Raw genomic sequence first — 24,100 nt, forward strand, 5'->3', positions numbered from 1 at the left:
GTATTGGTGTGCACTGCAAGGTTCTGGAGTCATCAAAATCATAATAAATTTGACCGAGTCTTGGTAAAGTAACAAGCACTCACATAGAAAGCTATATATGGGACAACACACATGGTGTCGGGGCTAGTACTACCTTGATTTCCTTGTCTTTCTATGCTCATTACTCAGCCAGTATACATTTTCTTCCAAAATTGTTTGGCACATGTCATTTATTTGTAATCTTGAACATTCAGTGTAAGTTTCGTTTGATTCTGTGAGAATTTTTTTTTTTTTACCAGTACTGGAGTTTATCTTTAAGATCATAAGCAATATAGAAGTGAATTACACTAATCTACACCGGACTAAACAAGAGATCTTAAAACTACATTGAAGAATCTTTGTATATACGAACTTCCTTATTCTACTGAGGTTACGTAAATAGAAATTAACATATTTTGGTACATTTAAAATTTATAATTTGACATATTCATATGCTTGTCAAAACCAACACCTACATTTAAAACATAATTTGACATATTCATATGCTTGTCAAAGCTAACACCTACATTCAAAACATAATTTGACATATTCATATGCTTGTCAAAACCAACACCAACATTTAAAACATGATTTTACATATTCATATGCTTGTCAAAGCTAACACGTACATTTAAAACGATTTGACATATTCATAATAATGCTTGTCAAAGCTAACACCTACATTTAAAACATGATTTTACATATTCATAATTATGCTTGTCAAAGCTGACACCTACATTTAAAACATAATTTGACATATTCATATGCTTGTCAAAGCTAACACCTGCATTTAAAACATGATTTCACATATTCATATGCTTGTCAAAGCCAACACCTACATTTAAAACATAATTTGACATATTCATATGCTTGTCAAAGCTAACACCTACATTTAAAACATGATTTCACATATTCCTGCTTGTTAAAGCTATCACCTACATTTAAAACATAATTTGACATATTCATATGCTTGTCAAAGCTAACACCTACATTTTAAACACAATTTGAAATTTTCATATGCTTGTCAAAGCTAACACCTAATATGCGAAGAGATTGTGAAGGTGAAATGATGATATGATCGTCAATCTTAAGATGAACATGATGTAACTGCTGAGGGTGCTTTGGAAATGGCGCAATCATGAATTCTGTCTGGTCCAGATTAAATTTCAGTTTATTAGCCAACATCTATGACTGAACATCAGAGATATTATTATGTTGTAGTTTGCGTAGTGTATTGTTGATGCTTTGGGGAACCTTCTGATTACATACGCAGTGTATCTGGATGTAGTCGCCGTAAATATGGTTTAATAAGACATCATATTAATGTAAGATATCTATATATCACTGGCTGAAGGTATATGTTAAAGCAATGAGGGCCGATCACAGAGCCTGGGGGACGCCATATTCTAGACAAAATTGTGTTACTTTAGTATAATTTATTAACAGTTTATATGAAAAATGTTAACGATATGAAGTGTCCCCCTTTTTGTTCTTTTGGGTAGTAAGGGGCCCTGTTTGTATGTCAGAATAAAACGACTTTGTGGGAAGTCCTGTTTCGATTTCAAATCAATGATCGATAAAGATGGAGGTTATTTTCCATACTATGGCCCTTTTTGGAGCTGATGGTTGCTCTTTATTTTGTTTATTAGTTCAGTTCTTGTTTAGCGCATAATACGTTATGAAATAACATCTCTATGCGCTTCCAAAGAGCTTTAATCTAAATTCCTTCCATGGATTCAGCAATTGGAACTCGCTGATAGTAATTGTTATCGGATGAGATACGAACAAGCTTGACCACACCCATCAGGATTGCCATAGCAACCAATGTTGCTATCATTCCAAGGAGGAGCATGGCAAGAGGGTTGTAGGAAGCCAAATCTGTGATCATTGGAAAATATAAAATATGGTAGAACAATTGGATGTGGATTAGATATATTCACAAGCGTATCCAAGGGAACAGGAAACGACCCTCCTTCCCGTCCCCTCCACCTATAAGTAGAAAATAGAAAAGAGCATCTGCTAATGGCATATTTTAAGTTATTGCAATCCTTATTTGTGTCCTGTAAAGAATTATCATAACTGAGTGTGCTAAGCTATCTATATATGAGGAAAATGTTACATTTTCAGATTTTTTAAATGGTTGTTGTTCCAAAATAGTACATACCTATAGCCATATCGCTGGTTGAGCGACCGATGTGGATCGGACCATTACTGATGGTCTGAGTGGACAGAAAGGACGAAGATCGACGTTTGCGTTCGGCAGGTGGAGATTCTGAGGGGCATCCTGCGTCTCGAAACAATTGAGCATTCGCGGCACCACAGACCTTCACTGAACAGTGAATGTACACCTGAGAAAACATATATGATGATGCATGCATTAAACATCCAAACAAATTTGCTTTAAATTTGTCCTAATTTTTAAAGGGGAATTCCACCCTGATATTAAAAGGATAGTTGAGTTCTTGTTTCAGACCGCAAATGCCTTCAAAAGGCATGGTTATTGCTCTTATTCTTCTTTTTGACATTTCTATTGCCCTTTTAGGACCTAAAATTACTATGAAGGTATTTTTAGATCCAACATGTGTGAAATTTAGCCAATACGATCATACCAATTCAGCTCTACTTTCCCCAAAATACGGTGACCTTTAATCAATTAATTAATTAATAATAACAATACAAGGGCCGGCTCGTTGTGCGTATTATAACAAATAAGAAAAAGCCCAAAACGCCAACATCTCATTGGCTGGAACAAAACGTATAATGCGCTATTTCGTTTTTTCCGACAACGGCTGGTTCAAATTATCTAATTTTTTGGTGGTACACAAATATTAGAAATGGATATTCCAGCCGTCTCTGAACCGATTTTGATCAAATAAAGATGATTTTATCATTTAAATTGTATGTTCTTTCAAATGTGACATTCAAGTTTTTCATTATCTCACACACAAAAATTGTGTAGCGCCCTCTGCAACAGAACTCAATTATCCCTTTAAGTTGGTTTTAATAGAAGCAGAGAAGGTGAGAGAAATGGATCAGTGAAAGTTTCAAAGATGAAGTTGAGTTCTGGTCATGCGATTGCATTGTGAAAGAAACGGTGTGGAACCGACCAGAAAAGGTTGATCATCTAGCATATAAGAATTTGTGTGTATTGCAAGGTTCTGGAATCATCAAAATGATAAGAAATTTGGCCAAGTCTTGGTAAAGTTACTAACACTGTACACAGAAAGATGTATATGGGACTACATGAACACGTGGCGTAAAAAGCCAGCCCCCCGATTTTTACGATGTTACATGCATATTTAGAATATGAAGGCATTTGAAGAGCCATGCTTTTCAGGGAACATGTCTTCTTCTTCTTCTTCCACACTTGCATAATAAGAATGAGTAATGCTCACAAATTATGTTTCACCTCTTCCCAGAACTCAACCTTCTCTTTAACTAAAAAACCAATTAAAGATAAGGAAGTTAGGAATTTTTTAAAGGAGCATTCAACAAAAAATTGGCTTCTCTTTGATGTATCTTGTGAGGTCCCCTCCCATTTTCCATGTATTAAAAAACGTCAAGAATCTAAATTTATCTTCAGAAATTGCAAACCATACATTCGCCCTCTATATGATAATTACAAATATGTTTTTTATAAAACCCCTGTATGAAACATATTTATTCCGTCATCAATAACTTAGAAAATGAAAGTTTATGTAAGTCTATGTATAGAGCAAAATGGAGGAGAGATCGCAAGGTACCTCACAATTTGTGTTTCACTGAAGGCAACATCATTTTGCTATAACTTTCCTATTTTTAACCCGATATTGCTAAAATTTTCACTTATTTTCAGTCTAATTTTTCTGCTGTTATTAAAACCAAAGTCATATCAGGGTGCAATTCCCCTTGAAGGTGGGCAATTATGATCCAAAAATGAAAAAAGGGCTTTAAAAAAAGGCTTTAAAAAAAGGCTTTAATAAGATGACGTGAAGTGCAATACGATTCAAGTTTCTATATCCTATACCATGGAGCTCAGTGAATGTGTTCAAGACTTTGCGATTCATTTACATGTAGGTAATTACTGAGCCCAAAGAGACAGGGTAGACATGACTTATCTAAGACCTAGATCCTACAGCTTAGTTTTCTTCTTCCATTCTCATGAAATTGGCAAACAAAATTGTAATAAAATTAGGTGTATAAGTTCATTCCATGTAAATATTTCACCTCAGTGTAATCTCCAACAAAGGCAAATGCACTAAAAGAAAAACCTTCTCGATTCAATCCAAGGAGACGATAGATAGCAACTGTTTCATCATCCGGGCAACTGTAGAACCAATTGAAAATGTACTCGAGTTAGCAGGAGTCATAGCCGTGGGAGAACGGCCGGAAATCATGAAATAAAGTTGAAGAAGAAGAACAATATTAATCGTAGTAATAATAATGATAATAATAACAACACCAAAAATGTGTACAATGTACTATGATTACAACAACGATTACTATTGTTACTGCTACTACTGCTACTACCACCACTACCACTACTTCTACTAACTTTGTTCCATCGGTTCATTGCGTCTTCGGTTTACACAAACTTTCGTGAAAAGTCAAGTCATGAATCCCCAAGGGTCAGGTATAATGTTTGTGAAATGCTTCCCACCCAACGCCAAAGTGTTGCGTCTAGTTTACTAGACACTCTGAAAAACCTACATCAAATCTAAGAAAACTTGTATCTCGGCCCAGCACTTTTAATACGGGTTACATACATTCTTTTTAAAAAAAGGCTAGCGGTCAAATCCTCGTTATTGTTGAAATATTATTCATATTTGTTTGGCAATCAGTCAGGACTGAATATTTTTGCCACTAATATTCATTGTACTATTTTGTATTCTGTATCGGTATCTCAAAGAGCATCTTTGAAAACATGATTATTTGCATTAAGTTTACCTGACCATTGGGGGATATTTTCACAAAATATCGTTTAACCCGACAACATGAAGCACACGACTTTTCGTAATTTTGAGGTTACTTTTTAAGAAAGATTGTGGAACCCGACTTGAACACCCGACAGAACGAAGTAAGGCAAGAAGCCTCATCAGCATCAATGCCAATTTCCTGAGGGCCTTCAAAGTATCATTACCCAGCAGTAAACCAGTTACCGAATAACACCTGGGTGGAGAATGGCAAATGTGGATTAATGTCTTGCCAAAAGACCTAAGCGCCGGACTTGTATTGGAAACTCTAACCCTTGGATTAACCCTAATAAGGCCGGGCTATTTGAAGTCTTACTACGGCCGGGGGGGGGGGGGGGCATTATGCCCCCCCCCCTAAGATCTCGGCCGTGAAAGGGCCGATCTCCGCGAAAATTTGCACGCATGTCAAGTGAAGTGTACAGAACAATATGATAATTTCAATTTTTTGAAAAAAATCACTCATTTGCATATTTATGGTAATTTATGCAAATAACGTCATAAAATCACATTTTTACCCATAAATCATATATTATTCATATTTAAGCATTCTTTTTCACTACATATATTCATTAGACCATTTGGAACAATAATACGACAAAAAAATTTGGAAGAGCCAGCTTATTCCTTATGTTATCTCTTGTTTTGATAATTTCTTATGTATTTCATTGTTTTTTTAACTTATTTATGTTATTGTTTTTTTTTTTTTATTTCTTCCTACAATTCAACTATTTTGACTCCCAAAACAACCACCTAAACTTTAAACAAGACCCAATAACCAATGTTTGATCTATTTTTAGGAAAAATGACATTCCCATATGTTTTGTACACAAATCACAAAAATGAGCGATTCTCGGGCTGACATGCAAAGACAAAAGGTCACGTGACCTTGTAACTATAGGTCCGATTTTTTAATTTTTTTTTAAAGATGCGCAAGACTCTTAAGAAAAAAGTCAGCGAGCGGCGAGGCGCCATCCATATGCGTTCTCGAACAATCAGAAAAATCGTGGAGGGGGGGGGGGCATAATGCCCCCCCGGCCTTATTATGGTTAAGAGTCAAGTGAATGAACCACTATCCCATCACTATATGATATATATTTCTTGAGGCTCATGAAAAGTTCTACTAACCCTGAAGAAATTAGAGAGTAATGTGGCTCTGCGTCTGAGTCTTGAGTGGTTGTCGCCCAGCAGCTGTCGATAAACATACCAACGCCTGGTACCGACTCAAGATACACACCAAAGTAGAGGTCATCTCCTTTCCCGACAACGGAGGTGGTTTCGGATTCACTTTCATCAAAAGCATCTGTCTGGAACCTTTCGAGTCTCAGACTGAAGTCACCAGAGCCCTTGTCGCTAAAGGACACCTCACCAAGCTGTGGTCTGAAGGACCCACTGATGACTTCCTCTTTCTTGAGGCAACATTCGACCCGAACCTGCATGTGATATTTACGGGTGATTGCCGTACCATCTTCCGAACCAGGCTTGGCGTACGTAATAACGTTAGAGAAGGTTATGGTTGTGTTATCCTCCTGTAATGACACCACGTAATATATATAAAATAAAATAATGTTACGAAAACAAAAATGAAATCCAGTATCGAGTTCGATACAAAAATTAATGTATACTAGTACATTGTAAATGTATATTTTGTTGGCCATTTTAAGATGACGCTGAGGTGATTGTTGTGGCTCTGTCCTGTTATTGCTTTTACTGAATATGAACATGAATCAGTAATACATGGAGTTACAGTTCGGGCGATATCACGGGTTATAACTCCCATGCCGAGTTATAGAAAGAATTACTTCTAATTACAATAATGAACTATACCAGCCATCATCTAACCCAGTGGCGGATCCAGGGGGGGGGGGGTCGAAACGGCCGCGCCCCCCCCCCCCCTATTGGCGGCGCAAAAAAAAAGAGGAAAAAAAAGAAAGGAGAAGAGAAGAAAAAAAGGAGAAGAGAAAAGAAAGGAGAAGAGAAAAGAAAAGAGAAGAGAAAAGAAAGAAGAGAGAGAGAGAAAAAAAAAAAAAAAAAAGAAAGAAGATACCCCCCCCCCTCCCCCACCTCACTCCCACTCCGGGGTCGGAGGGACCGATTTTGTGTTCCCAAAATTTCCGAAAAAGGGTTACTTTTATCACGCAACAAAGTCCGGCCCGTAATACACACAAATCCGGCCCGCACTGACTTTACGTGACACACCGAAGATAAAGGGGTGCTTTTAAACTAAGAGAGGAAACATACATGCGCGTACCCTAGATAGCACTGAGTGGGTGGGGGGGGGGGGGTGGGAAGGGGACGGGAAGGGGAAGAGAAAAGTCGGGTGAGAAAGAGGGAAAGACAAGGAAATGGCGCTAAATGACAGTAACGACGAATAAGGGAAAACTGTAATCGGGAGATTTGGGGTCATTCCAGAAGGCTTGGGAAATGTTATTGAATAGAGGGGGCAGGGCCGGCCGCATAAAATCTCGAGCCACGGATTCAAAGTTAAACGTTACAAACAGCCCCTGCTTTTTGAAAAAAGTTGAAAAGGGCACAATATTTTGGATGTCTTTCAAATAGAAGCTACAGGTGTATATACTAAACAGTCAAATTTTAAATTAACGGTAGGGCCGCTCATAACTCTTATTTTGCCCTTCATTTGGATTCAGCTCATACCAACTCGCTTGTGCTTATATTTGAACTCATGTAGGTAGTGATAATGGACAGCGGCGGCGATCCTGAGCCCGATAGAGGGACACGTCCCCCCGGAAATTTAGATATATAGCTAGAAAGAAATATACATGTAGCGGGAAAAACGTACATATTGGACTAAAGGATTTTCTAGAATGCATAATTTCAGCATACTACATTGCAAAATCTCACTTGGTCGCTACGCCCCGACCCTCGCCCGATAACACAAAACTAATATATGGCGCTCCAGGTCGCGATTATTTCATGGTTGGTGTATAAATAGATCTTTTTTCCCCTTTCATTTCTACTGACCTAATTTTATGCTATCACAATCATGATTGTTTCATTTTCCCTTTATAGCATGCGTAGCTAGGGACGGTAGGGGCAGTAAGAGGACATAGGACGAAAAAAGGAGCAGACAAAGAAACATTTTTGACAAGTCTAAAACGGTACAACAAATCATCTTCTTTCTCTAATAATTTAATGAAACGTCAAAGCTTCCGCGCTTCGCGCGGGAGGGGGGGGGGGGGAAATCAATTCAGACACGGATTAAGAGTCGGGAATGGAACAACGAATTATCTTCTTTCTCTAATAATTTCATTAAACTATGAAAGGTCAAAGCGTTGGAGGGGGAAACTGAATTCAGACAAGGATTTAGAGTCGAGAATGGAACAACGAATCATCTTCTTTCTCTAATAATTCAATAAAACGTCAAAGCTTCCGCGCTTCGCGCGGGAGGGGGTATGGAAACCGAATTCAGACAATGATTAACAACCGAGAACGGTAAAACAAATCGTCTTCTTTCTCTAATAATTTAATGAAACGTCAAAGCTTCCGCGCTTCGCGCGGGAGAGGGGGGGGGGGGAATCAATTCAGACAAGGATTAAGAGTCGAGAACGGTACTCTTTCTCTAATGATTTAATGAAACGTCAAAGCTTCCGCGCTTTGCGCGGGAGGGGTATGGAAACTGAATTCAGACAATGATTAAGAATCGAGAACGGTACAACGAATCGTCTTCTTTCTCTAATAATTTAATGAAACGTCAAAGCTTCCGCGCTTCGCGCGAGAGAGGGAAGAGGGGACTCAATTCAGACAAAGATTAAGAGTCGAGAACGGTACTCTTTCTCGAATGAGTTAATGAATCGTCAAAGCTTCCGCGCGGGAGGGGGTATGGAAAATGAATTCAGACAATGATTAAGAATCGAGAGCGGTAAAACGAATCGTCTTCTTTCTCTAATAATTTAATGAAACGTCAAAGCTTCCTCGCTTCGCGCGGGAGAGGGGGGGGGAAACTCAATTCAGACAAGGATTAAGAGTCGAGAACGGTACTCTTTCTCTAATGATTTAATGAAACGTCAAAGCTTCCGCGCTTCGCGCGGGAGGGGGTATGGAAACTGAATTTAGACAATGATTAAGAATCGAGAACGGTACAACGAATCGTCTTCTTTCTCTAATAATTTAATGAAACGTTAAGCTTCTGCGCTTTGCGCTGGAGGGGGAAATCTGAATTCAGAGAAGGATTGAGGGTCGAGAATGGAACAACGAATTATCTTCTTTCTCTAATAATTTCATTAAACTATGAAAGGTCAATACTTCAGCGTTTCGCGCGGGAGGGGGAAAACTGAATTCAGACAAGGAATAAGAGTCGAGAATGGTACAACAAATCGTCTTCTTTCTCTCATATCAATTAATGAAAGGTCAAAACTTCCGCGCTTCGCGCGGGAGGGGGGGGGGGGGGAGCAGGGGGGGAGGAACTAAATTCAGACAAGGATTAGGAGTCGAGAATGGTACAACGAATCCTCTTCTTTCTCTAATAATTTTAATGAAACATTAAAGTTTCTACGCTTCGCGTGTAATGGGGGGGGGGGGGGACAGCGAGCTGCCCGAATATGAATTTGTTATATCTTTTCTCGTATATTTTGGTGATAAATAACACTTTCACAAAATACATATTATCCTCAAATTTTTGCTCGCTCGCTTCGCTCACTAGACGAATTGTGAAACCAGAAAATTACTTTTTTCGGGCAAGAAGCTTCAGCCCCCCCCCCCCCCCGATGAAAATGTCAAAAAAATTACCGGTATGGTGCTTCTAATATGACCTTGTCAGTATTGGTATGTTGAGTTGAGAAACGATCTGCGCAATTTTCAAATTTCCGGCTCCCCCTATTGGAAAATCCTGGATCCGCGCCTGTAACCACCCATGCCAAGATACTGGCGTTACATTTTGTTGTAATCACTTGTGTCCGGGGGGGGGGGGGACTGAAGCCCCTCTCATCCTCCCCCTCCCCCCCCCCCCCCCCCCCCCCCCCAAACAAATATAAAGAAAGAAAAGGAAAGACGAATGCTCCTTAGTTACCAACGATTTGTAAAGTGAATAAATTGAGACGTCATAATAGACAGTTTCGTTGAAGAAGGCACATTGGCCAAGATACCTAAAAATCAATTATGGTTACCCCCCCCCCCCCCCCCCCATCCTAGAAACGGCCATCTATGGTGATTTCTGAATGTCATTTCATATGAAATAAGACTGTATTACTCCGTAAGAAACAATAAATAAATATCTGTAGGTAAAAATTGATAGGATTTTAGTTAATGGCAATTAGGGAGACGTGAAAACAACGTTGTATAATGCGTAATAAATGTCAAGTATAATTATGTACGCAAAATAACATGGAAAGAGTGAGATAGAATTGAAACCCAATTTGTTTTCAAATTTGTATATACATGATTTTTCCCTTAAAGCTTGAACAAAAACCAATGAAAAAATGTGTTCTCTACCAGATTATAAAGATAACAAAATTGAGATTTATCACATAGGACCTAAAATTAATATGCCCGAAATTGAAAAAGAAGGAGTAAAATATGCTTCCAGTTGTTGTTTTATGGAATTAGCAAAAGACGAGTAAATCATGACAATTTCATGAAAATGTACATGTATATCATTGATAAAACTCACTTTTATATTCGTATCTGCCGGTAATATGGTTGTTTAATGTGATGTGAAAATGGAGAAATACATTTTGTTGACTTCTCTGTGCATCAAATTAATTTTGTTAATTGATTTCATGTCAAGTGCTATTGTAGCGGAATAATTATTATTACTGTGTTATGATATTTCTTAAGTTAACAAAGAAGAAATGACACAGAAACATCAACAACACGGCGGAAACGGATGCAGAGCAAGATAGATTCCGGGATTTTTACTATCGGTACTTAAAAGAATAACAAATATATATTGTTATTTGGAATGAAAGTAAACAGATTATACACCTGTATTTAAGCCAGCATGTCATGCCTGTCGCAGCGAACTTCAAATGAAACATATTGAGGCTCTGCCCCTGGACCCCACGCAGTTAGGGGCTGTGCTCTATGTTTAAACCCCTCTTCACACGCCAATGGTATTGGTAGTGATGGCAACAGGAGTGATTCGTACCACTCTTTTAACTTTTTTAATTTTTATTATTTATTAGGCCAATCATAAAAACACAATACAATGACATTTTGAAAGATCATTCAATACATAAACAATACAAGAGGAAAAGAGAGGGAGCAACGTGTGGGCCAGGGCTCACAAAAGTGAAATTCAACACTATTACCCAGAGGCATGTGAGCCCTCACATGTTGCTCCCAAATCAACTTATATATAAACATAACATTGACTTACATACAATATTGCACATTGTTTGAAAAAATACATCTTAACTCCCCCCCCCCCCCCCCCCTCCCTCCAAAAGCTAAAACTAAAATGACACATTTATTACATATCGCATATTCCTACAAAAAAAGATATCATTTAGATGTTCCAAGGAAATTACAATCATTATGATACAAGCAGCATTATATTAAAGTAATGAGGAATTAAAGAGTAAGGGAGGCTGGTATCTTCAACAGGGTTGAGAAAATCATTGGAATCAGACATAATGTATTGAGTTAAAACGCAGGATAAGGCCAACAGTATGCAAGGGCCCTAAACAGTATCACAATGTAAGTGTATATATATGATGTATAGTACAAGTATAAAGAGAACATAATAATTATACCTAGCTCAGTGTTATATAGGCCTGGAGAAAGCACGTCTATATACCAGTAAGCCTATTAATATGTAATAAAGAAGTAAGAGTAATTAAGTACGATACAATTGTTAAGTGTATACTGTTTGTCATACCTCAAAGATGGTGCCACATTGATTGTAGTGTGTAGTGAGAGTGATCTCATCAGTGCTAGCGTTGTTTACACCGTTGCAGGATTGGGTACGAAAATGAACACCAGATGCTTCCCCTTGGACTAGCCGTTTATCTATGCTGACGGTCATTGAACTACTTCCGCACTCAACATATGTCACTGGTATAAGAGAATTGCCAAGAGCAAAGAAAATGTCAATTACGTCACCCTTTTCATTTTTTCAGGTGACAGAAGCAAAAATTGCCGTAATTGATTAGGGTGGGTATGGGTGTGTGGGTAAGGGTGTGCGTTTGTGATCATGCAGACGGATTGTTCAAACATCGTGGCTAAATCATGAACAGGAATTCGTCCAGCACAAACAAAATATCCAAGATACTTACGCTTATCTTGACACATATCGCCATCAAATCCTGCTAGACATGTGCAAAAGCCTTGCTCACAGCTCGCTCCATTAAGGCAAGTGTTATTACATTGATCTGAAAACAATTAAAGATAACAGTTGCTCTATCAAATGATGTGGCACCAGAAAGTACGAAGGTAAAGAACAGCTTGTAAAACAATGATTTTCGTCACTTATGCTATGGTTACATTACCCAAAAGTAGCCTGCTCGGCGGCCGAGCGGCGAGTTTTTAGCCAATTTTGCGCCGCCACCGAGCGGCGGCCGCCCAGGCACCGCTCGTTTTTTTAGGCATCGCTCGGTCGCTGCTCAAGTTTTAGCGCGGAGTTAAAATTCGGGCGGCGCCTGCTCACTTTAACTCGCCGCCCAACCTTCGCTCGGCGGCCGTGCGGTCGCCGCCCGGGCGCCGACCTAATCGAGCGTTCACCGTCGAGCGATTTAGGTCAAAAATCGAAGCCGCTAGGTCAAAGGCTGTCGAGCAGTCGCCGACCGGTCGCCGCTGGGAGATCAGTCGGACACTGGGCGGCGAGTCCAAAATTGGTCGGCAGCCTTTGACCTAGCGGCTTCGATTTTTGACCTAAATCGCTCGGCGGTGAACGCTCGATTAGTTCGGTGCCCGGGCGGAGACTGGCCGGGCACCGAACGTATTTTGGAGCCCCGCCGATCACTGGCCGGCCGCCGTGCAATATCTTTAAAAGAGAGACTGCTCGGGAATCGGTGGGTCACCGGTCGTTCGCTGCCGGGACACCGCGCGGAAAAGCTCCGCGATTTCGCCCAGTTTTGACCTAAAATCGACCGGCGACCGACGGGAAATCGACAGGGCGCCGCCCAGGCACCGCTGGGGCTCTACAGCCTGCTCGACTTCTCCAAAAATCGCTGGGCGATGCCTAAATTCCAGTGGCGACCGAGCAGGCAACTAATCGGTCGGTCGCTGCTCTGATTTGTGACCATAGCTTAAGGCCCGAATTTACAAAGGAGGTTTGTCGACAAACCGAGGTTTATGTACGTCATATGACGCGTTTTGACGCGTTTTTACAAATCTGTTCGAACCCCGGCCGCGTCATACCAAAAGACGTTAATAGATGCTACCTTGTTTGGCGTTCAACAATAAGGGATAGAGCAACGTCGATCTGGCGCTGCTCAGCGGCTGTCGGGCACACGATCAATTGGGCAAAAAGAATTTCCGTTTCGGTTTAATAAAATATGGAGTGGACTATTAGGCTATTATTATTATTATTATTATTATTATTATTATTATTATTATATGACGCACGAAAACCAAGGTTTGTCGACAAACCTCGTTTGTGAATTCGGACCTAAGAGTTCGAGTTAGATTTGCTGTTGCTTTCGCTACTTTTCTTTCTGGTTGTTAATCAATATGGGCATGGCGCGTGTTCTTAAAAATAAACTTGAGTTCTGGCAATGATAGAAAATAAATTCTCACAGAATCCAAAAAAGAATTACACTGAATCATTAAGTGTAATTTGTTTAAAGGTATAGACCAGTTTTGGAAACGCCCCCTTAAAAGCTCTTATTACCAATCATGTGAAATAATATGTTTCGACTAATACGTGATGATACAACATTAATGTTGCCGGGAATCTGTCCTTTATACCCCGACAAACAACCATTCTAATCTTCCAAGAACTTTAAAATATCTTATCCTATGGCTCAACAGAATGTGCACGTCCTTTACACCGAGCTCACACAACGAGAGTGATACAGCGAGTTACTTAAACAGTGGGTCCCAGAAAAAAACGAAACCAAGAATTATCGATGACGATCAGCCATGCATCAAGTCTTTCGTCTTCTTTGTGCATGGCTGATCGTCAACGAATTATCAAAGTCTTTTGTCAACTCCGTTATTTGTTCCGGCAGGCAGGCAGCCAGGAGGATCTAAGCTTTACAATTATGTGTCATTTAGTAATTATAATTGTGATTAAGTTATGATAAAACGTCGATAATTCTCGGTTTTGTTTTTTCTGGGACGCACTGTATAGTTAGCAGTCCAGCGCATATTTGTGAATATCATGTACTACTTTCTCGGCCTTTTCTGGCCTTTCAGTCTTTGAAAAAAAACGTGTGGGGGGGGGGGGGCTTAATTTATTGCATCATGCTTCGTGTCGGGTTGGGTTTTCGGGCTACCCCAACCTTATCCCCAAATCTTCCTGTTTATATTTACTTACAGTGTACTGTCTAGAGAAAAGTAGAGTTGTTCAACAGAAGTATGAATAGAGTAACTTAACACTTTATATGTCCTTCTAGCGCTACCCCTATCTCGGGTCGCACAATTTGTGACAATACAGATATGACTTCTTCTTTTTTTACCTAAATGACAGAAGTTTCCTCTGAAACCCTCGGCGCAAACGCATTTATCCTCCTGACATGTTCCTCCATTGTAACAAGGGTCGGACGATCCACATTGAACTGTTGGAAAGAATTAAGAAACAGTTGTTGACAATGTGGTCTATCGAATATACAGTGAGTAAAAAAAACTGGATGAGACAAACAATTAATGTGAAGCTTTAAGCTGGACTGCACTACTTATCGCTATACTTGCGCCCTTTTCTTATGATAATTGAGAGCCGATTTGATGAGATAACCACCTGTCAGTGAACATTCCTTGTTTCTCCTATAATACTGCTTCTTTTGTTACCTTAGGGAAACAATTTATACAAATTATGTATATATTGAATATGGTGCAATTTAATACTAGTCTAAAAGTTTTAGACGATCAGGTTTTTTGGATTTATCACCTTTTGGAAAGAAACATCCGGATACGTCGTTTTAGAGGAAAAGTGGTTTTATTTCCTTTAAAGTTCAGTGAACGTTAAACTTTGGAAAATATGATAAAATGTACTCTATTCAGTATTGTTGTGTTTTACATTAAATTTGACTCGTTAAAGTGGTTTAAAAGTTCAAAAAGGGATGGTCGGCCGGAGTTTCATTCCAGAAGGATCTTAATCTACACTAAATTAAATTACACACAAATTATGAAAAATAGAATCCATTGCTAGAATTTTGTTTTAAGATAAGTAAAAATTATGTATGGCAACCTCCCCACCATTAAAAAAACAGGAGTGATAACTGACTAGGGAAAGTAGTAAATTAGAAGAGATCCGTTGATTTACTCAAATTCCTTTTGGAATGGAACTCTAGTTTAATATTCGACAATGCGTACTTTGCAATGAATAACAATACTACATTAAATAATGTACCTTTTCCTATCTCACGAACTGTTTCTGAGACTTCGAATAACCAACTTCCTTGTTCTCCATAGTTACTACCTGATACCAGATCATCAAGGTCAAGAGATACTCGATTTGTCGATCGGTCTCGATTGTCGATAGTAGCTATTCCAGCCTTGATAAAGATGATAACAATAGTAATGATGATCATGCTGATGATGGTGGTGATAATGATGACGATAATGGTGATGGTGATGGTCAGTGATGACAATGGATGTGATGATACTGTTGGTGAAGACGAGGATGATGATTGTGATGATGAATGGGATGATGATAATGAATGTTGGCGTTGATCATAATAATGATGGTGAAGATAATTATGACGATGGTCATGATGATGGGGATATTGATGATAACAGTACACATTGATGGCATTCCTCCTGTTATCCATTAAATAACATCATGTTATTAGTAAGATTTGAAAGACATCCTACAATCTTAAGTGTTAACCAACAATTTCGTCGCAATGAGTAATGACAGTTTTTTTTTAATCATACATTTTATTTTAAACTTCAGATGCAATCTTTAGGCCTATAGCTTTGATTTGTAATAAGTCATCTTTAAAAAAAATAAAAGCATTCTTTTAAGACCATTTCCTAATAACTAAATGTCAGACAACTTGCTTTATAAAAAGTCATAGTTCTTTTGAACTTGACATCATTTATGAAAAACTAAGCTTCATAAAAACTCAACATCAAATCGACAGTCAGTGATATTTTCTCATTTGGAAGGCATATCTGCTCTTTTTTTAATTACTGTTCATTTCATTTATTTATTATGTCCATAGAGGCTAACTGTGCATATTTACAATCTTGCTTCACAATAAGTACAACATATAATTGACAATCATAAGTATTTAATTAAATACAAGTGAATTGTATTTTTTTTCTTACAATAAACACATACTTCATGTTTGTCTAAATTAGTCTCAATGCCCTTTTTTTTAGTATACATTCAATATACATGATTACGATGAATATTCCTTTTTATTTTCTTTCTTCTTTTTCTTCTTCTTCTTCTTATTTTATCTCTCTCTCTCTCTCTCTCTCTTCACATATATATACCCTCCCTTTTATAGTCTTCTTATATTCTCTAATCTGAGGCAGGTATTTTAATTTTTTCTAATTATTCTTTGATACGGTATAACAGTAGGGAGTACAACAGTATAAGTAAGTATACTAAAAAATCATTTTCGTGTAACATGTCTATAAGATATTTTGCATAGTTTTCACATTCACTACCGGTCTTGTCTTCGTTTAACTCTTCTCTCTACTGGATTTTATTAACAACTATTATGGAAAGTGGAATGAAATAGATTAATGAGGCGACTAGTTCTTGCTTTTACAGATCTCAATCTTCGTCCGCTTCTCATGTGCATTTACTGGTCATTAAGTGGGGGGGGGGGTTGGATCAGATACAATGGATAGGGCCTTAGAAATAACTCCTTCCGTACAGACTTCGTCTAGATCAACGGTATGGTTCATCATTTAGCTGGCATGTTTTACAACCCTTCTCAGCTTTTGTTTGTCTCATTTTTTGCAGTATTAAAGTTAATACGAAGATTTGGCATGAGGTCATGAATTTGCTTCAATTGAACATATTGGAAGCATTATGCGATCCTACAATATTCAGTGATCGTTGTCGCGGTTGAAATCGAGTCTAAAGTTATGAAATTGTGAATAATAAACTCGTAGTAGCTCCCTCTCAGCGTCAAGATATTTATTAAGCTATAATAACAATGTTTCTTGACTAAAATCGACCAATTAGCTATTCCCGTTTGGAAATCATATATCACAATTACATATTCTGAGATGTTCATGGTCGCAGCTACCATTGTACGGTCGTAGGCGCTATTTGAAATTTATCAAAATTTACCGGGAGCACCGGTAAATTTTCATATTCAATTTTTCTCAAAGGCAGAAGTGTCTTAGGGGCTAAATTTTTTTGTGCTTATATACATCCACAGGGGCATCCAGATATATCAAAATTGTAAAGAATCGCTATCTACCCAATCCGGATAATGGAATCAAATGTGATAGTACTCTGAATTATCGACCCCTATAGGGGTATGTTTATGCTCAACTTTTTCTGGCCAGAATCAGGCGTCTGTTACGCGTTTAGTTTAAAACACGGTTGCGTCCTTTCTCACTTTTGTAGAAGCACCGAAAAACGGCGATTACGATCGCCGATCGTAAACTCACAAAAAGGTGCATTTACGATCGGCGATTCTGCAAAATCGGCAATTCTGGGGAAGTATAAGCGCACAATCATTTGTAAACGCGTTTAAATGGGGTCAACGCACTGAAATCTAGTGGGTCTACGTGGCATGCGCAGTGCAGGTTTGCGAATCCAGCTGCAAGGCCACCCAGCGAGAATTGCCTGGAGGAGCCAGAGAAGTGAGCATAAACAGTACACCGTGGAACTGCGATTACGATGAGCGTTTACGATGAGCGTTCAAATCGCTCATTCTGCTTTCAAAATTGAGCTTAAACGCACCCGAGCCTGCTAAAAGAGAAACGGAAATCTATTGTTCACATGAAAGTACCTTAAACTTTCTTAGAAAACACATACGCCGGTTGCATTTTTTTACGGTGTACTTTGATTTGTCTTCCCAAGACAGCGTAATATGTCGATTTTTGGGCCTAGGTATCTTTTACTTTCAATATTCTCAATGGTATCATCTTTAACGTTTACAGGTCTATCAATAGGTTCAAAACATTTCTTTTGCCTAAAGTAAAAAACTGATTATTTTGTTTTCTTTGAGTTCAGCATTAAATGGTTTTCCCTACAACAATTTTCGAACATGGAAATGGTAGCTCTGTAATCAAATATATTTTCATTTTCAACCAATCCTACTATTACTGTATCTGGATATTTAATTATGTAAAAAGACTGATGGGTTATTTGCCATACAGCCATTGGTGTATAGGGTAAATAGGGTCGCAGAGAGGACACACGCTTGTGTGGGGGGGGGGGGATACCAGTGGTTGTGATAAGTTCGTCAGAGAAAACTTTGTAATACCTTTAAGCCGAGTGATGGCACGATCCGCCGAGAACCCTACGGAACCCTAACCCTTTTCCGGACCGGTTCTCGGGATTGCGCCATCACTCGGCTTAACGCTTATAGTCGGCGAATAAAAAAAATCAAACGTGGTTTATTTCTAATTCGATACCAGTGATTTACAAATGTTGCTGAAATATCATGATTTTCCGGGATTTTTTCTCAATTTATTTTTTAAATGACAAATTCCAAAATTTACAGTCAGGCAAAAAAATATGCTTATTTAGAAGACTTGATGTCGGCGCGTGCAGAACGCCCCCCTCACCGTTGGTGAAAAAGTATGTTAAAGAGAAAAAGAAAGGAAGAGAGAAACAAAGACAAATTGAGTGACAGTCAAAAAATTGAAGAATGCTCATCCGACCGTAATTAACTGCCTTAAACCCCTATGAGCTTACGAGGCCTTAGCCCCTGGACCACACCAAGGACTCTAAGGCGGGCCGCTGAATGTTCATCTGACCTTTATTAAATACTTAAAACCCCTCAGCTTCCGGGGGGTCCCCCTTATCCCCACCTAGAGCCCTAAGGCGGGTACCTGCATGCTCATCTGACCGTAATAAAATCTCTAAGCTTTATAGGCCTCAGCCCCCCTGGACCCCCGCCAAATAGTGACCTGCCGGGCTAATTAATAACTTATCTAAATACGGTCATCTAACCGTATTTAATTACATAAAAAACCCGAGCTTCCGGGGGCTCTCCCCCTGGACTCCATCAAAAGCCCTAAGGCGGGCACCTGGATGCTCATCTGACCGTAAGTAAAATCCTAAAACCCCTGAGCTTCCGAAGGCTCCTCCTCTTGATCCCCGCCCTGGCAAAGCCCCTAGACCCCACACGAAATCGTTAATACTACACTTTAAAAAACGTTTCGCGGGGCCAGTATGTTACATGTAAGAGTGGTGGTGATGCTGATCATTCTTCTGCACCTAAATGTTTTTGCTCTGTACGCCACTGCCCCTGAAAGTTGAGCACCCTGGAATGTTTGCCCCCCCCCCCCCCCCCCCCCCCCCCCCCCCCCCCCCCCCCCCCCCCCCTTCCAAACTGCTTACGGGGCGCCTCAGTGCGATGACCCCGTCTCCCCGAACCCGCTACCTGATCCCTCCGCGCTTTTCTCTTCGGCGGGCATTCTACCCAGGAGGGGATCCTCTCTTGTTTGCACCCACTCGGGAAGGTCTGGGGTCGGATGATAGACGAAGGTATATCGGCGAGGTAGAGCAAGAATTCTCGAACGTATTGTATATGAGTTGCAAGTAGTCTATTTGGGCATGAACAAAACACAATCAAACATAACCAGATGAGGGTCACATTTCCAAAATACATTCTGGTTTGATACACAGTCCAATGTCATATCACAGAAACATAAATAACAGGAGCAAGAAGTCATGTTAATATTAGTCGCTACGGTGCAGCGCCCTCATAAATGGTACATGCAAATACATGTATATATGTAACTTCCCAATATATTAAGGATTTATTGATGTTTAATATGTTCGTCAATGAGGGAAGAAAGAAAATATACGAATGATTACATGTAAATTTATAAAAAGACGTTATATAACGTGTTCTCGAATAATTTAAAATTGTACATTTTATTCGTTCATTTTTTTCTCGGTTTCTTAGATTGTTGCTGTTGTTTTTTGTGCTACCACTGTTACTTACCGTTGCTCGAAAGTTTCTCCATTCGATTCTCTTATAGTTAAAGATAACGTAAGTCATCTCGCCATCAGTTCCGATAAGTACTTGAAACGTATTTCTCTGGACACCAAATAAAAAGGGGAAAAAACATAAAGTAACTGGTTTTATTTTTCAGGCCGCTACTCCCCCCCCCCTCCACCTTGAATCATCTCACTGTAAACGAGTTCGCAACTTTAACCAGGATTCTAAGGCGTTAAGCTGAATCTAAAAATTATTTTTTATTTAATATGGTTTTATTTCTATCTTGATTGATATGAAGAAATGAGAAAGGATTTTATACGAACCAGGTTTGTTTCTGGGGCAAATGAAGGTACATCTATCCATGAAGCAACCACAATTGTGATTAAAGAATGGCCGAGAAACTCTGGTGTAGCATCTCGAATTGCACGTTCGGCTTGACTGTATGTTGTGTTGTCAGTTCCTTTATCTGATGTCCTGAAGGTTCATGAATGTCACAAAAATTTAAAATTCACACAAAGCGGGTTATTCCATATTTAATAATGAAAGCGGTACACCCACAACAAAAAGTGAGTCATTTGACACATTTAAGCATAATTTTCGTGAGTCAGGTGTAAATTGACTCATTAGTAACAACCAATGAGTCTCTATTGACTCATTTATATTTCACCAGTGTGTCAATCATGAGCTGACGCATTTGCAAAATGCTTCGACTGACTCACATGGTCGTAAAAAATGAGTCAAGATCGACATAAGAGCATTTTAGAAGAAAAAAGTGAGTCAACTTGAAAGTGAGGCTGTATGCATGCGCGCGCATGCTTTCGTTACGTCATCCAAAATGCGCATTCTCGAGCCATATTTGAATTCCCGATCGACGACGCGACGTCGCCATCTTATATCTTGGATTCAGAAGAGTTTTGACTGCAGCTAGTGAAAAATTGGTACGCATAATTATTCATATGGTTTTAAACGATGCTTTTTATGACTGGATTCGTGGGCTTATTATACAAATGATGCATGCGTTCATTTTACGATATCCGCACTCGAGTTGATGAGGCTGTGTGTAACTTAACTATCACTATGAACATGACTGACAATGAGAGCGGACAAAATATACAGTTCCTCAGGTAGACAAAGGAACATCCCTTCACTGCTATTATGTAAAAATGTGTAGAACAGGTGTCACATGCATATTCACCTTTTTGTAAAACGAATCAATTCAAGATTGTTTCGTGACAGTGTGGGTGACAAATAAATCTCAAGTTATGGCTTAATTTAGTGCGTACAAAGTAGATTTTTCAGATTCGGGTAGCGGGACCACCGATTACATCGCTAAAATGTGATATTTTAGGATATATTTTCCATTGCAAATGTGGACAGTGACTCTGGCATGGTATGGTATGTGTGTGATAGGCCTAGGGAGTAGGGGGGTCTATGTCATGATGCACCCACAACAAAAAGTGAGTCACCCTTACTCAAATTGATGAGTCACTGGTTTGTCCGTACAGCGAAACACTTGAAGGATCGTGTGAGTCACTATGACTCGATACAAATGAGTCTTAGTGACTCACACGATCCTTCAAGTGTTTCACTGTACGGACAAACCAGTGACTCATCAATTTGAGTAAGGGTGACTCACCTTTTGTTGTGGGTGTATCAGGAGTGAAAACAAAATTGTCCATTGTTAAAAAGAAGTAGATACAGATAAACGAAAATAAATTTCGAAATTCGAAATCACAGCGGTGTTACCATGTACCAGGCATACGGGGATATCATAAACGGGGGGGGGGGGGTCGACGACAATATTGACTTGTAAATTTCTAAATTTTGCCAACGACCAAAGAGAACAAAGTTAAAAAAATATTGTTATTTTTAATTAAATAATTATTTAACGGTCACCGTATTTTGTTTAAAGTGGAGCTGAATTGGTATGATCGTATTGGCTAAATTTCACACATTTGGGGGTCTAAAATTACCTTCATAGCAATTTTAGGTTCTAAAAGGGCACTAGAAATGCCATAGATAAGAATAAGAGCAATAACCATGCACTTTAAAGGCATTCGAGGTCTGAAAACAGAACTAAACTATCCCTTTAAAATAATATATACATAAAGAAAAAATGGGAGGCTGGTAAAAGAAAAAAAGGGGAGAAAAGTTGAGGGAGAGAGATAAGAGAGAGAGACATAGAGCGACAGAGAGAGAGAAAGAAAATGGGGAGAGGGTGACAATGGAGAGAGAGAGAGAGAGAGAGAGAGATAAGGAGGGAGAAAGGATGTGATAGGGAGAGAGAGGAGCACAAACACATAACTGATATATATACATCATACAAAAGACAATTTCATTGAAAAGGTCTTTTTATTCAAGTTTCCAGAAATGCATTTAAAATAGATTGAATATCTAAAAGAAATTGAGGGAAAATGCATTTCCGCAGTACTATAGCAGACATCACCTCCAAATCACTAGTTTTTATGTTCTAAAACTCTATTAATGTTTCCAATTATTTAGAACTTGTATACATATACATTGAAAGAAAGGTGCAGTACGGGATATTCAGGAATTTGAATGCCCGAATTCACCTGCGATCGACCTATATGTGAATTTTTATGCACGTTCATGAATTTGTATGAAGAAATTGCGAAATTGGCCGAAAACACTATATCGGTAATCGGTATAATGTTCAAAACAATGTACAAAAACCACCAAGAAGAGAATATTTAGCAAATTATATTTGACGGAAAGAAGGATACTGAATGCGCACTGAAGGTGGATTTTGACTGACGCCAATTTCCTGAATACACTTTAGTCCGTTGTCATTTATTTAATAAAAAACATTCGGCCGTTTGGGAAATTTTGTAAGGATGCTAGGAAACAAATACTTTGGAAAGACAAGGTCATAACTAAAAATATACACGTTGTTTCGTAATTTAAAATGGGTGTAAACTTACTTTTTAGGCATTGTCAAAATGGTGATTTATCATAAACTCAATGGGTGGTATTCCGGTAGCGCATACTAAGTTAGCGCATACTTAGTTAGTTCACACTTTTATGAAGTGCCTGTTGCAAACTAATTTACCATGTACAGATTATTTTAATCCTTCAGTGAAAAGTGTCCAAAAAATTAATTTTGCAATGAAATGAGAAGAAAAAGATAATATGAGTATGAACTGAATTTCAACAAAGTCTTTGGTAGATTATCTTTGTCATGAATATTGAAGGAGGAAGATGAAACCTAGCATTCCATAGAAGTGTGAACTAAAATTCTTGTTTAGTCTGGACTTAGTCCGGGCTTAACTTATGAGAATACCACTCAATATGATTATTTTTCCCTAATATTTTTCTAGACATGAAATCCACTGACGGAAACAAAATGACTGCAAATCTTCACCAACTTCTAGACACAAAATATCGGCAATACTTTGATCTTATCACAGTCAAACGACGTCCCAACGATAAACCATGGATGAATGGTGCCATCCGCCGGGCCATTACTCAACGCAATATCAGCTATACGCGAGGTGATGACTCATTTCGTAGCGTAAAAAATAAGGTACAAAGAGAAATCAGCTCTGCAAAGAAAAGTCTCTATAGCAGGAAAGTGGAACATCTGAAACACAGTGAACCTGGGAAATGGCACCAGCAAATTCGCCACCTAGCAGGACTTAAGAAACAGTCTCTCAGCTTTCCAGCCGACAAATCCGACTTAGAGATTGCGAATGAGATAAACGCTCATTTTAGCTGGATTTGCTCGGCCCTTCCATCTCTCGACCTGGCTTCGTTGCCGGACTACCTCCCTGCACCGACACCACCTCCAATCATCGAGCGACAAAAGGTCTTTGAATGCCTACAAAAAGTCAATTTCTCCAAGGCTGGTCACCCGAACGACTGCCCAACACGCCTCATCAAGGAATTTGCGTACGAGCTGTCTGA

The 24,100-nt window shown here is 39.0% G+C and overlaps 1 protein-coding gene across 1 annotated transcript; it reads right to left on the bottom strand.

Annotated features, from left to right (window-relative positions):
- Positions 1-489: 489 nt before the first annotated feature.
- On the bottom strand, positions 490-12,215 carry LOC105437652 (oncoprotein-induced transcript 3 protein-like). The gene is made up of 7 exons (XM_030998572.1): positions 12,200-12,215; positions 11,803-11,978; positions 6,096-6,496; positions 4,225-4,324; positions 2,183-2,366; positions 854-1,896; positions 490-541 (listed from the first exon to the last, which is right to left on the bottom strand). Exons 1-6 carry the CDS (start codon positions 12,213-12,215, stop codon positions 1,736-1,738), a joined length of 1,038 nt encoding a protein of 345 aa, XP_030854432.1. The 3' UTR covers positions 490-541; positions 854-1,735.
- Between the last annotated feature and the right edge of the window lie 11,885 nt (positions 12,216-24,100).

The sequence above is a fragment of the Strongylocentrotus purpuratus genome, unplaced genomic scaffold (assembly GCF_000002235.5).
Source record: "Strongylocentrotus purpuratus isolate Spur 01 unplaced genomic scaffold, Spur_5.0 spur5_contig_860, whole genome shotgun sequence".
Classification (NCBI taxonomy): Eukaryota; Metazoa; Echinodermata; class Echinoidea; order Camarodonta; family Strongylocentrotidae; genus Strongylocentrotus; species Strongylocentrotus purpuratus.

Excerpts from the sequence above, each read along its gene's own strand:
- LOC105437652 (XM_030998572.1), bottom strand. Across the intron at positions 6,497-11,802 it reads AATGTGGCACCATCTTTGAG|GAGGATAACACAACCATAAC; the intron begins GTATGACAAACA and ends GTGTCATTACAG. Across the intron at positions 1,897-2,182 it reads AACCAGCGATATGGCTATAG|ATTTGGCTTCCTACAACCCT; the intron begins GTATGTACTATT and ends CAATGATCACAG.